This window comes from Etheostoma cragini, chromosome 5 (genome assembly GCF_013103735.1).
Source record: "Etheostoma cragini isolate CJK2018 chromosome 5, CSU_Ecrag_1.0, whole genome shotgun sequence".
Lineage (NCBI taxonomy): Eukaryota > Metazoa > Chordata > Actinopteri > Perciformes > Percidae > Etheostoma > Etheostoma cragini.
Window position 1 is genome coordinate 12,299,445 of NC_048411.1, and position 12,448 is coordinate 12,311,892.

At 41.4% G+C, this 12,448-nt stretch overlaps 1 protein-coding gene across 4 annotated transcripts in view; it reads left to right on the forward strand.

Annotated features, from left to right (window-relative positions):
* Nucleotides 1–12,448, forward strand: part of ank1a (ankyrin 1, erythrocytic a) — a 110,627-nt gene that overhangs the window by 80,002 nt on the left and 18,177 nt on the right. For 3 of the 4 annotated variants that reach the window (XM_034872290.1, XM_034872291.1, XM_034872292.1), the window contains 25 exons: nucleotides 50–148; nucleotides 246–344; nucleotides 449–547; nucleotides 790–987; nucleotides 1,091–1,189; nucleotides 1,297–1,395; nucleotides 1,513–1,611; nucleotides 1,927–2,124; nucleotides 2,242–2,340; nucleotides 2,443–2,541; nucleotides 2,641–2,838; nucleotides 2,980–3,078; nucleotides 3,921–4,019; nucleotides 4,946–5,044; nucleotides 5,134–5,226; nucleotides 5,326–5,398; nucleotides 5,578–5,598; nucleotides 7,680–7,800; nucleotides 7,982–8,060; nucleotides 9,009–9,124; nucleotides 9,204–9,428; nucleotides 9,567–9,721; nucleotides 9,828–10,039; nucleotides 11,866–12,070; nucleotides 12,296–12,392. In XM_034872290.1, coding sequence (XP_034728181.1) covers nucleotides 50–148; nucleotides 246–344; nucleotides 449–547; nucleotides 790–987; nucleotides 1,091–1,189; nucleotides 1,297–1,395; nucleotides 1,513–1,611; nucleotides 1,927–2,124; nucleotides 2,242–2,340; nucleotides 2,443–2,541; nucleotides 2,641–2,838; nucleotides 2,980–3,078; nucleotides 3,921–4,019; nucleotides 4,946–5,044; nucleotides 5,134–5,226; nucleotides 5,326–5,398; nucleotides 5,578–5,598; nucleotides 7,680–7,800; nucleotides 7,982–8,060; nucleotides 9,009–9,124; nucleotides 9,204–9,428; nucleotides 9,567–9,721; nucleotides 9,828–10,039; nucleotides 11,866–12,070; nucleotides 12,296–12,392 — 3,080 coding nt within the window. The remainder of the gene's footprint in view (nucleotides 1–49; nucleotides 149–245; nucleotides 345–448; nucleotides 548–789; nucleotides 988–1,090; nucleotides 1,190–1,296; nucleotides 1,396–1,512; nucleotides 1,612–1,926; nucleotides 2,125–2,241; nucleotides 2,341–2,442; nucleotides 2,542–2,640; nucleotides 2,839–2,979; nucleotides 3,079–3,920; nucleotides 4,020–4,945; nucleotides 5,045–5,133; nucleotides 5,227–5,325; nucleotides 5,399–5,577; nucleotides 5,599–7,679; nucleotides 7,801–7,981; nucleotides 8,061–9,008; nucleotides 9,125–9,203; nucleotides 9,429–9,566; nucleotides 9,722–9,827; nucleotides 10,040–11,865; nucleotides 12,071–12,295; nucleotides 12,393–12,448) is intronic. The other variant, XM_034872298.1, reaches the window with a different exon arrangement.

Genomic DNA, 12,448 nt, shown 5'->3' on the forward strand with positions numbered 1-12,448 from the left:
AATGAAACGGTAATGAGGGACATGTACTCACCCTAATCTGTCCCTCCAGACTGGATTCACACCCCTCCACATTGCTGCACACTATGAAAACTTGAACGTAGCTCAACTGCTTCTCAATAGAGGAGCCAATGTCAACTTCACCCCAAAGGTAGGGAATAATTAGTGTTGTTGGAAGGTTAATCTCTGTCCTTGCTGTCTGTTGTCCTTGGGTGTCCCCATCTAAGTGCATCTTTTTCCCTCTGCAGAACGGCATCACTCCTTTGCACATTGCAGCCAGACGGGGGAATGTGATCATGGTCCGACTCCTGCTGGACAGAGGGGCTCAGATTGATGCCAAGACCAAGGTGCCGCAGACATCCATCTTACCGTTTCTCCAAATCTTTGATCTCCTTACAGCTTCTAATTTGATGCATCATTAACTCAATCATTAATAATTCTCTCTCTCAAGGATGAGCTGACTCCTCTGCACTGTGCAGCTAGAAATGGTCATGTCAGGATTATAGAGATCCTGCTGGACCACGGAGCCCCCATCCAGGCAAAGACTAAGGTAATCCCCCCAGATGCAAGTATAATATCTTCCCTTCATTTAGAACTGAACACCATGTGGTTTGGCTATGAGTGCAAACCACTGAGTTGCTTTGTACTAAACTTAAGTAAGTAAATGAAAGTGAAAGTTTTTGATCCATCAGCCAAACACAGCCTCTGAATATTTGTTTTCACTACAGGACAAGTTGCTTACTGTTTTGCAAGAGATGAGAGTCAACTCGTGTCTTTTTGTTGTTGTTGCAGAATGGCCTGTCTCCAATCCACATGGCAGCACAGGGGGACCACATGGACTGTGTCAAGCAACTTCTGCAGTACAACGCAGAGATTGATGATATCACACTGGACCACCTTACCCCTCTGCATGTGGCAGCGCACTGCGGCCATCACCGCATGGCCAAAGTGCTGCTGGACAAAGCGGCAAAACCCAACTCTCGGGCATTGGTCAGTGTCAAACACACAGTAACATGAACAATCAATTCAGACAAGGCAGTGTTAATATTAATCCTTGCACTGATGACAATGGTTAATTTGTTTTTTTATACAGAATGGCTTTACTCCTTTGCATATTGCTTGTAAAAAGAACCACATGCGTGTGATGGATCTCCTGCTTAAACACTCTGCATCAATAGAGGCTGTGACTGAGGTGAGGGAACCGGAAAGAGGGGTTGACAAAAACAGCATGCATATTATTATAATAAATATGAATGATGTGCAAGACCATTTGTAATATTCTTCTCTTCTTCTGAACAGTCTGGCCTGACCCCCTTGCATGTGGCATCATTTATGGGTCATCTCAACGTAGTGAAGATCCTGCTGCAGAAAGGAGCTTCCCCCAGTGCCTCCAATGTGGTGAGTTTCCTGCTGAAATCTCAAGAGCAGTTCAGATAACCAGCTCAACTCTGAAATAATGATATTGTTATTGTAGTAGAATCTAAGTGGGTGGTTTGTCTTTCTGTGCATGAGTAGAAAGTGGAGACTCCTCTTCATATGGCATCTCGGGCAGGACACTATGAGGTGGCAGAGTTTTTATTAGAGAACGCATCACCAGTGGATGCCAAGGCCAAGGTAGAGATTTCACACACTACAGCACAATCTACATATTTTGTACTAATTCATAAAGATTTCTCATATTAGACACAGATTAAACACTCTTTATTGGATAGATTTTGTCATTAATTTAGAAAGTTGGATCAACTAATTGCTGGTAGAGCTTCCACATGTTAATTTCCCACTTTCACACCACAGCCTCATTTCACTGTTAATGTAATAAGTAGAGGTCGTAGGGGAGAAGCTGAGTAATGAAAACAGGATGGTTAAGTCAGTAAAGAAGGGATTTTACTGCTAGGGTGTGTGCATAATTACTCTCCCCTCGTTGGCCAGGATGACCAAACACCTCTGCACTGTGCAGCTCGGATGGGCCACAAGGAAATAGTGAAGCTGCTGCTGGAGCACAAAGCCAACCCCAACTCCACCACCACAGCTGGCCACACACCCTTACACATAGCTTCCAGGGAAGGTCACGTGCAAACTGTACGCATCCTGCTGGACATGGAGGCTCAGCAGACCAAGATGACCAAGGTAAAACCTACCTGCTTACACTTTGCTGCATGACACTTGGCTGTCTTAAAACTGTCAGCACTAACAGCTGTGTTCCCCAACCTAATATTGTGTCCACTTCCTCTGGTGCCTCTGTAGAAAGGCTTCACTCCACTTCATGTGGCCTCCAAGTATGGCAAGGTGGATGTAGCAGAGCTGTTGTTGGAGCGAGGAGCCAACCCTAATGCTGCTGGGAAGGTAGAGAAGCGTAAAGGGCTTGGCTGTATGAAAGCGAGTCAAAAATGAATAAGCTTTGTTTGATCTACCTCGGTTGATAAACCCTTGATTCTGATTTTGCAGAACGGTCTGACTTCGCTGCATGTTGCTGTACATCACAACAACCTGGATGTTGTTAACTTGCTCGTTAGCAAGGGAGGGTCGCCGCATAGTGCAGCCAGGGTAAATAAATAACTAAACAGACACACACAAGTCCACACATAATTCAGAATCATGCAAATACCCGTATGTTTCTAACCGCAACTTATGTCTGTGCTCCAGAATGGCTACACCGCCCTCCACATAGCATCCAAGCAGAACCAGGTGGAGGTGGCTAACAGCCTGCTGCAATATGGAGCTTCAGCCAATGCTGAGTCACTGCAGGGAGTCACACCTCTCCACCTGGCCTCACAGGAAGGAAGGCCTGACATGGTCTCCCTTCTGATCTCCAAACAGGCCAACGTCAACCTCGGAAACAAGGCAAGAAACACATACATGGATTAAGGATGACTGTCATGGGGAAGGACGTTTATTCGGTACATTTAAACAAAAAATAATATGTAACTTGGGATTGATTTGTTCTGTATTTGACCTTTGTGTTCTGAATCTGGTTGCCCCCAGAGTGGATTAACACCCCTCCATCTGGTGGCACAGGAAGGACACGTTGGCATCGCAGATATCTTGGTGAAGCAAGGGGCTTCAGTCTACGCTGCCACGCGCGTAAGACCTTTCTTTATTCTCATGTCAAACTGTTGCACTGTTATCAAAGCCTTGTTATCAGTATAGAAACTACTAGTGGCATTCGCTTTGAGCCATAGCAGATAAGGTATAAGTGCTGTAGCATAAATAACCAGAGGTTCTCATAGCAGAGGGTTATGTTACCATTGATACATGGCCGACCCTTCAGACCCCTTAGACCTCTAGTGCTTGGAGCAGCTCTGCAATAGTGTTTTGACATGAAGTTGTATTATGCAGAAAATAGTTAGTAAGGTTTAGTCTATGTGGAGAAGTGTGTTATACATCATATTGATTTGTTGATTATATTTTGTGTTATTACTCTGAATCTGCAAAGTAACATAAGTAAAAAGTAAAAAATTTTCCCTCTGAATTGTAGTGGGCTTGAAGTAAAGAAAATTGATATACTAATCAAAGTAAAGTGCCTCAAAATTGTACCTAAGTGCAGTACTTCACTAAATGTACTTAGTTACATTCCACCACCGGTTCTGGGGCTCTTGTACTGATATGTATCATTAATATCAATCAATGTTATTATTGGTATTATTGTTTTTAATCCCAATCGGTACACAATAATTATTTGTATTCTTTCTTGTTAATTCCTAAACCGCAGCTTAAATGCAGTTTTTATCACTGTTTTGTTCTCAAAATATTTTTACAGTGTGGATTTGAAACATTAGTTAATGTAATATTCATGAAACATTCGACCCTTAACAGGTTCAAATCTACATAATGTATTCCAATTAAAAGGTCATTAAGACACTAAAGTTATGTGACTACTGTGATTTAGTGTCAAAGACTTTTTACTTTTTTCCTCTCTCTGTCAGATGGGTTACACCCCTCTCCATGTAGCGTGTCACTATGGCAACATCAAGATGGTGAAATTCCTCCTGCAGCAACAGGCCAATGTCAACAGCAAAACAAGGGTGAGTGCCTCCCTCTGGTTTTAGATCAAACTGCAACAAAATTAGTCAGGCCATGAGACACACAGGTATTGCATGTCCACTCATTCGTGATTTACATTACATCAAGTCATGGCTACAGGGTTAATAATGATTTATTGGAATGAGGGCATTTTACTTTTCTTAAGTATAATTTACTGTACAAGCATTGGAGAGACTCAAAGTATTTAATTTCCATGTCTGAGATGCAGCATTTATATTCATATTATGACACAAATATGTCTAAAGTTGAGTAAGGTTAGATGTAGGGCTGCGACTCATCATTATTTGTATTATTGAGTTATCAGCAGATTGTATTCTTGATGTAAAAATGTAAATGTGCTGTATTTATATAGCGCTTTTCCAGTCTTAACAACTGCTCAAAGCGCTTTTACATCTACAGGAAACATTCACCATTCACACACATTCATACACTGTGGCCGGGGCTGCCGTACAAGGTGCCACCTGCTCATCAGATAAACATTCACACACATTCACACTCCGATGCGCAGCACCGGGGGCAACTCAGGGTTCAGTGTCTTGCCCAAGGACACTTCGGCAATGACTGCAGGGGCGGGGATCGAACCACCAACCTTCCGATAGGCAGGCAACCACTCTACCACTGGACCACAGCCGCCCCTTTTGTAGCTTTTAGTCTGTAAAAATAAACCTTTCCATCCCAAGTTCCCAGAGCCCACGTTGCTTGTTTTGTCTGAGTTCAAAGCCAGAAGATATTCAGTTTATATTCGTGGAAGACGGATGACTAGAATTGTCTGTAGTACTGACAGTTCTCTTAATACCAGCTGTACTACCTAATTCAGGAATAATTTAAATGGTTAATGTTACTTAGATTAATCTTCAATTTCATTTTAACATTGAATGAGTAAGAATAGATTTAATATCTCTTCCAGGTTGGTTACACTCCTCTGCACCAGGCAGCCCAGCAGGGACACACAGACATTGTGACACTGTTGCTGAAGCATGGAGCTCAGCCCAACGAGACAACAACAGTGAGCATGAACACACCATGCCTTCTTCAAAACATTTAATAAAGTTTTGTTTTCAGAGAGTTGATCAATCTGCTCCTTCTGTCCGGTAGACTGGGACTTCAGCCCTGGCCATTGCGAAGAGGTTGGGCTACATCTCTGTGATTGACGTCCTAAAGCTCGTTACTGAGGAGACGGTTTCTATGGTGAGAAGTTTAGAAACGCTACATTATGTGGTCATGATAAATAAAAGTTTACACTTCTTGTTGTATAAGTTACTGGTTCTACCTCCTCCGTCTGTGCAGACAACCACAGAGAAACATCGCATGAGTTTCCCAGAAACAGTGGATGAGATACTGGACGTGTCTGAGGATGAAGGTAAAAAACTACTACTGATTTTTAATCTGCAATCAGAAACAATGTTAAATCGACTATGTGGATGTCGATTAAATTAATTAATTAATTATTTAAATTGAATGGCTGATTTTATGATGCTCTAATTGGTCACATAAATATTCATTTTTTTACAATTCCTTTTGCCTTTTGCCCTTTTTTAGGAATTGCACAGCTAACATTAGGTATGAATGTCTATTTCTTTCTTCGTGCGGCATTCATAGGTCGTTGTATTAAATTGTGTGGCTCCATTTCAAGCTCGCTCTCTCAATCTTTACACCACCTTACTCACTCTCTCTCTCTCTCTCTCTTTCTCTCTCTTGCTCTCTCGTTCCTTCTGTAGTGGCGCTCAGTGTTATGGTGGCTCTGGTTTCTCATTGGCATGCACCCATAGCACCCATCTCTCTAACCTTTATATGTAAATAACACCCTCATTCTTCATCTCCCCAGGTTTTTTTTTCCCCCATGTCATGACGGCAGTTACAGTCATAGCCAATACAAAGAGTTCACCTCTTTTAGGTGTTGGATCGATTATTACTCAAATCAAATCAATTGGTTTAAAAAAAAAACATTTAAATTTGCTATGTGAGCTTGAGAAGTTCATAGTGGAGTAGTGCTATCATTGCTGTAAAATGTGTATCGTCACTTGTGTCTGCATTCAATCTGTCTTCATTGTGGTGTCAATTATGTACCCCATCATTATGGTCTTCCTTCCATGTAAACTGGATTTGTTAGCTGGGAGGTTAAAATATTTTTTTGTGCTATGATCAACATTCACAATTGATGGTGGAACTACTTGTATCTAAAAAAAAAACTGCTTGTAGTGATTAAACCACAGAAAATTATCTCCCAACTTCTAAAGTTACCTTCAGCTCTATGGAGACTTATGGTGGCTTTAGCTAATTACTCTTTTTGGCTCATAGCATTTTGGCCGCTACAGGTAGCTGCCTTCAGATAGATCCCTTGGGAGCTGTTGGAGACCAAAGACAGACGTGACAGCAGAGTGAATATTGGATTCCATTCATTAGGTGGACAGAGGCATGACAATGATGATATTATTCTGTGTCTTCTGGTTGTGTAAACAAGTTCACTATGTCAATTCCAAAGTGATATGGCAGCTCACAGCATGTCTCTGCTGCCCCCCAAAAATTACTTTTTTAACTTACAAATCAGTAATGCCTGATGTTTACAACACCAATGACATGGGTGATGTCATGGGACATTATGTCCTGATATTTTTAGTCCCCTGATAATTTAACTGACAGATTGTCACCTATGTTCTAAATATAGAAAGTAGCCATGGCGCTGTCTTAAAGACACATGTCATATCCGCAATGGTCATAATATGGTGTTGGCAGGTTTATTTGCGCTCGCATGTGTTAACACTTCGCCTACACGACGTGGCACACAGGCACTGTACACAAGACAGAGAAAGTCCAGGACACAAGCTTACGCATAAACCTGTGGGAAGTGCACTCAAAGAGTCTAACATAGTGGAATGACACCTACGATATCATTTTGGCTCTCTACCGCTGACAGACGCCCCCACACACATACTCACACAAGCTGAGCTGATACACAAATGAATACACACAGGGAAGACTCACTTCTGGTGAATTCTCCAAAATTAGCACTTGTTTTTGGGGGTAAGTAAACCCACCTCTGCTTACATCAAGATATACTGTACTTTTATAGGAGAACAGCTTGTACTTTGGTCTTCATGTGTGTTGCAGTGGGCTGATGCCATTCTGATTGCTCTCTGAGGCAGTTGAATCTTCCAGTTACTAAAATAACTATAAATAACTGCAATAACTGTTTATTAACTAGACAACCCATTTTTGGAATGAGATTATGCTGATGCGTGCTCTCCCCAGAGTTTGTGCACTGTGCATAGCTGTAACGCTGTTGCCTCCTACTGAGATTTTACGAGGTTCAAAAACTCCAGACTACATGTATAAAGTGTCCCCTCTTATTTCGATGAAGTAATGTAATTTTGTCCTTTTTTTTTAAGTGTCTCTGGCATTGGGTATAATTGGCTCTTTTAAATATTTGCCATTGACTAGCAATAAGAAGGTCAGTGGACAGAGCATCATTGCTAATGTCTCATCTCACCAGTCTAACCCCTTGAATCACAGAGCCATCTCCTAACATGTAACCCTTCTAACCGCTGGTTAACAATCTTGTTCTCTTCTTTCTCTCTTTCTCTTGCTGTTTCACCAACCTGACCACGGTCTGTTCGCTCTCTTTGGCATGTTGTTCTCTGAAGGAGAGGAGCTCTTGGGGACAGAAGGGGCCAGGTACATGAAGATGGATGACATGAAAGACCATGATGACGATTTCCTCTCCCCCAAGAAATCACTGGAGTACGAGAGAGGGCTGGGAACAGCGTAAGGGGGGCTGGGTGGGGAAACAGGCGAGAGAGCCAAGCTGGTAGCCACAAGTTAATAGGTGGAAGGATAGAGGGGGATGCACCATAGACACTCACTAAAGACCAGGGATGAGCACTTGGGAGGAGATATAAAGAAATGTTTTCAATCTAACTTGTTTTTTTTTCTTTTCATACCGCAGGGATTACTCGCCAGCCATTCCAAGGATTCCCAGAGTATCTCCGGAAACCGTTATCCTGAAAGAGCATGAGATAGATCAGGTATTGAACAGCGCAACATGAGTAACATACTGCCGGGAAACTCTAGGAATTAAGTGTTGCAATTCCATAATGTTTTGAGCATATTTAAAAAAGAAAAGTCAAGGTTAAAGCAGCAGAAGCTGAGATAACTTGACTGTTAGCTCATAGAATGGGTTAAATTACAAAAAATACTGCATCCTTTACTTCCTATAATACAACTTAATAATGACTTTTATTCAACCTTTCTTGATGGGTACATGCTGACATCTTTCAAAGGTGATGTGTTAGTGATGCATGGTCTTTTGTGAATGTGTAGTCTGGAAGCCCAAGCTGAAACAACTCAAGCGATGAGTGCTCCTTCTACTCAAGGTCCACTTACTAGTCCTTTTTCAAAGTTTACCACATCTCAAAGTCTTCATCAGCGGAACAAAGTTTGCTTAGTTGTCAGTGGTCTCATAAAATCTTTAAGACAACTGAGCAGCCTTTATCTGCTGATGAAGACTGTGAGATGCGGTTGAAAGCTCTGATGAAAAGCTAGTAAGAGTACCTTTAGTTAAAGGTTGATTTTTTTTTTTTTTTTTTTGTAATCAAACTACTATTTCTAAGGCGAAGAATCAACTTTGATGCTAAAGTAATTTGGTCTTTAGTGTAATTGTACCATTATGACTGGTATTGACATTGACCAATGTCAATGAAACTTTCATTATGACATTATTTTAGTTCCACCCTTTTTGTAACATGATATTGTAAATGAGAATCCTCCTCAATGGTCTCTTGAAGGTGAATGACGTACCTTCTCAATATCCTGTAATGAAAAAAACACTGTAAAAATGAGCCTGATCTGTCTATATCATCTCTATTAAACAGATGATAGTGTAAGTAATTCACTTTTTTGGTTCAAACAAAATAATATGCTAAAAAGTGTTTTTGGAGAATATCATGAACAGTTTGTCTATCTGTCTGTTGCAGCAACACACTCCACTTCCACTGCCCAAAGAATATGATGATGACTCACTGATTCCCAGCAGCCCAGCAACTGAGACGTCAGACAATGTCAGCCCAGTCGCCAGTCCCATACACACAGGGTCAGCAAAACTTCACTGAATTTAGTCTATTTAATATCCAATCTGGCAGCTAATTGTCAAATTCTCTCTCCAATTACAGGTTCCTGGTCAGTTTTATGGTAGATGCTCGAGGAGGTTCAATGCGAGGCAGCAGGCATAACGGTCTGCGTGTCATCATACCTCCACGAACCTGTGCTGCACCCACCCGCATCACCTGTCGTCTGGTGAAGCCGCAGAAGCTGACCAGCCCTCCTCCACTGGTGGAGGGAGAGGGCCTGGCTAGCAGGATCATCTCCCTGGGGCCAGCCGGGATGCAGTTCCTGGGGTGAGAAAGCAACTGAAACTGGAAATAGTCAAAATTGTTCATGCGTCATCTAAATGCACAAACATATATTATTTACATTTCATATATGTCTAATAAATAATTGTCATTTGTTCATGTATAATTCCATGTGTGTGGCAGACCGGTGATAGTGGAGATCCCCCACTTTGCTGCTCTGGGTCGTGGTGACAGGGAGCTCGTGGTGCTGAGGAGCGAGAATGGCTCAATCTGGAAAGAACATCGCAATCGCTACGGCGACGAGGTGCTAGAAACAATCCTCAATGGGATGGATGAGGGTAAGAGTTTTAAATGCGCGATCTCTGGTTCAGATCTCAGACACTCAAAACATGTCACTGGGTGATATCACTTCCTGAGGAGTTTAACCCTCTCTCATGTCCTCAGAATTAGAAAGTCAAGAAGAGCTCGGGAAGAAGCGAATCCGTCGCATCATCTCCACCGACTTCCCCCTTTACTTTGCTGTTGTGTCACGAGTCCAGCAAGAGAGCGACCTGATTGGACCAGAAGGAGGTTTGCTGACAAGTAATCTGGTGCCATTGGTCCAGGCCACATTTCCTGAGACAGCAGTCACCAAACGTGTCCGCCTGGGGCTGCAGGTGAGATGGGACGATGAGGAGAAGGAAGGAGAAGGAAGACAGAATCGTTAATGCCTGTGTTGCATGAAAAGAAAAGCATGTTCAATGTATTTTATTGATTTTGGAATGACCTAATCATATCAGCACTTGTGCCAAGTTTTGTTTCTGTTTGTTTAGTTAGCTTTTTTGCATTTTTAAAGGACCTTTTCATTTCACACAGTGCATGTACTTGGCACTTTTGACTGCCATTTAGTGCTGATATGTTTTTTTTATCTTGATGTCTTTCTCACTAATGTATTTATGTCACTGGCAATGCCCTGAATTTATTAAATTTAACACTATATTTAAAATATTTCTTTGAGATAAAAGTACAGTTAGTCAAACATTACTTGATGGGAAATCAAAAGACTGCGTTTGACTTATTCTTTTCTGTCCATTGGCTTTGGTACCACGAATGTCTTGAAAATGTGCAAAAAGGTCTTTTGTAAGAAGAACTGAAGTGTTGGTCCACACAAAAATGGGTGACTGCTGAGCACCTTCTAATCTTAGTTATAGCACTGTTTGTTGAAGCTTTTACTTCCATTTTGTCTGTATGGCTACACTTTTTAAGTTTCAAGTACACACCAAAGACGAGAAATCTTTTCCTAGCACACCTCACCATGCTTAATTACTAGGTAAAAAACTGTTTTCTTTACACAAGTATCCACTTGGGATTTAGTCCTCATTGTCATCAAATCAAGGAAATAATGAAACCCTTTTATTGGACTGTTTTCAACATTTGGAAATTGGAGTTTTTTTATTTTTCGAGATTACACACAGATTAAAACAATGCAACATGTTTAAAGTTTTGCAGTGGATATGTTTGTTGTATAAATATGCCCCATTTTCTCAGATTTGCTGATTTGGGACTCCAAGGCTCTATTTGCACAGGATTTCATTTTGACGGCTTAAATATACCCACCGCTTACAATCTGTTTTACAGTGTGTAGACGTTATTCCAGTTCCAAGACTGATTGTAAGAGTCCTTATTTTTGACAAAATGAAAATTCTAATTCACAACATTTCTTATTCAAAATCCTTTATGAATGTGTATGAAACTTTTTGAATTTGAATTATCCGATGGAAACTTCTAATTCCAATGTCAGAACCTGTTTCAGTAAACCAAAATGAAAAAATGGACCTTCTGCTGCATTTTCTGGGTTCAACAGCTGTCCTTCAGACACATGAATGGATATAAAGCTAAATATGTCTTGTAAACTAACATGCTACCACACCTAACCTCTAAGCTGAAAATAGTGAATGTAACTGAATGTAAGTAAAATCCATATAGATATGGGTATAATTTACTATTAACAATTTTTTTAGGAACAAATCTATTTAACTTAAATGCTGTAGTAATCATGTCATGAATGGCCTTGTGAAAAACCATAGTGCCTTTGATATCCATTGTGTATTAATGATTGTAAAAGCTTCATGTTAACACACATTGTTACATTTTACAATAAAAAAGTTATTAAGCCCTTCAACCAATTTGTGTTGCTATTGTCTTTTCAAATGTGTCGTTCCATGATATATTTTATTCACTGGACTTTTCTCTCTTTTTCTCTTCCCCTTTAATTTTTTTCCCTTTTTGCTTTTCTTTTTCCTCATCCATTGCCTCATTGTCCATCCCCCTTGTCTCATTCCGCCTGCCTTTTTTTATTTTACATCTGTTACATCTTTTCTTAATATCCATTGCCTGATAATATATTTCTCTATTTTGTCTGATTTCCCTTTTTTCGACCATATCATCTAACCTGTGCCCGTGTTACGTACTCCGTCTCCCCATCATTTACTTTCAACCTCAGGCTCAGCCGGTTCCAGATGAGCTGGTTGCAAAGCTGCTGGGTAACCAGGCAAACTTTAGCCCTGTGGTCACTGTGGAGCCTCGGCGGCGCAAGTTTCACCGACCCATTGGACTGCGTATACCCCTGCCCCCGTCCTGGAGGGACAGCCCCCGAGACTCTGGGGAGGGCGACACCACCAGTCTACGTCTGCTTTGCTCTGTCATAGGTACTGCACGCCACAACAGGGAGTAGTTGAGGGGTGTGGGGGTGGGGACTGGAGTGGTTCCCATCCATTGCAAGGAAAGTAATTGGGCAAAGCTGCTGTTTGCAGTGTGAAAGATAACGTGCCATAGTTGCCATTATGTACAAACCCTGTCACCATAAGAGTTCTTCTTTATAACTGAAAGCCAGATTAACAGCTTTTATCTTTCTCATCCTGTCTAATTCCCAGGTGGCACAGCCCCAGCCCAATGGGAAGACATTACTGGCACCACCAAGCTTATGTATGCCAAAGACTGTGCCAGTTTTACAACCAATGTTTCAGCACGGTAAGTTGAGATGGCACCACATGCATAAAATCAGCCATCATAAATTTTAATGGCAG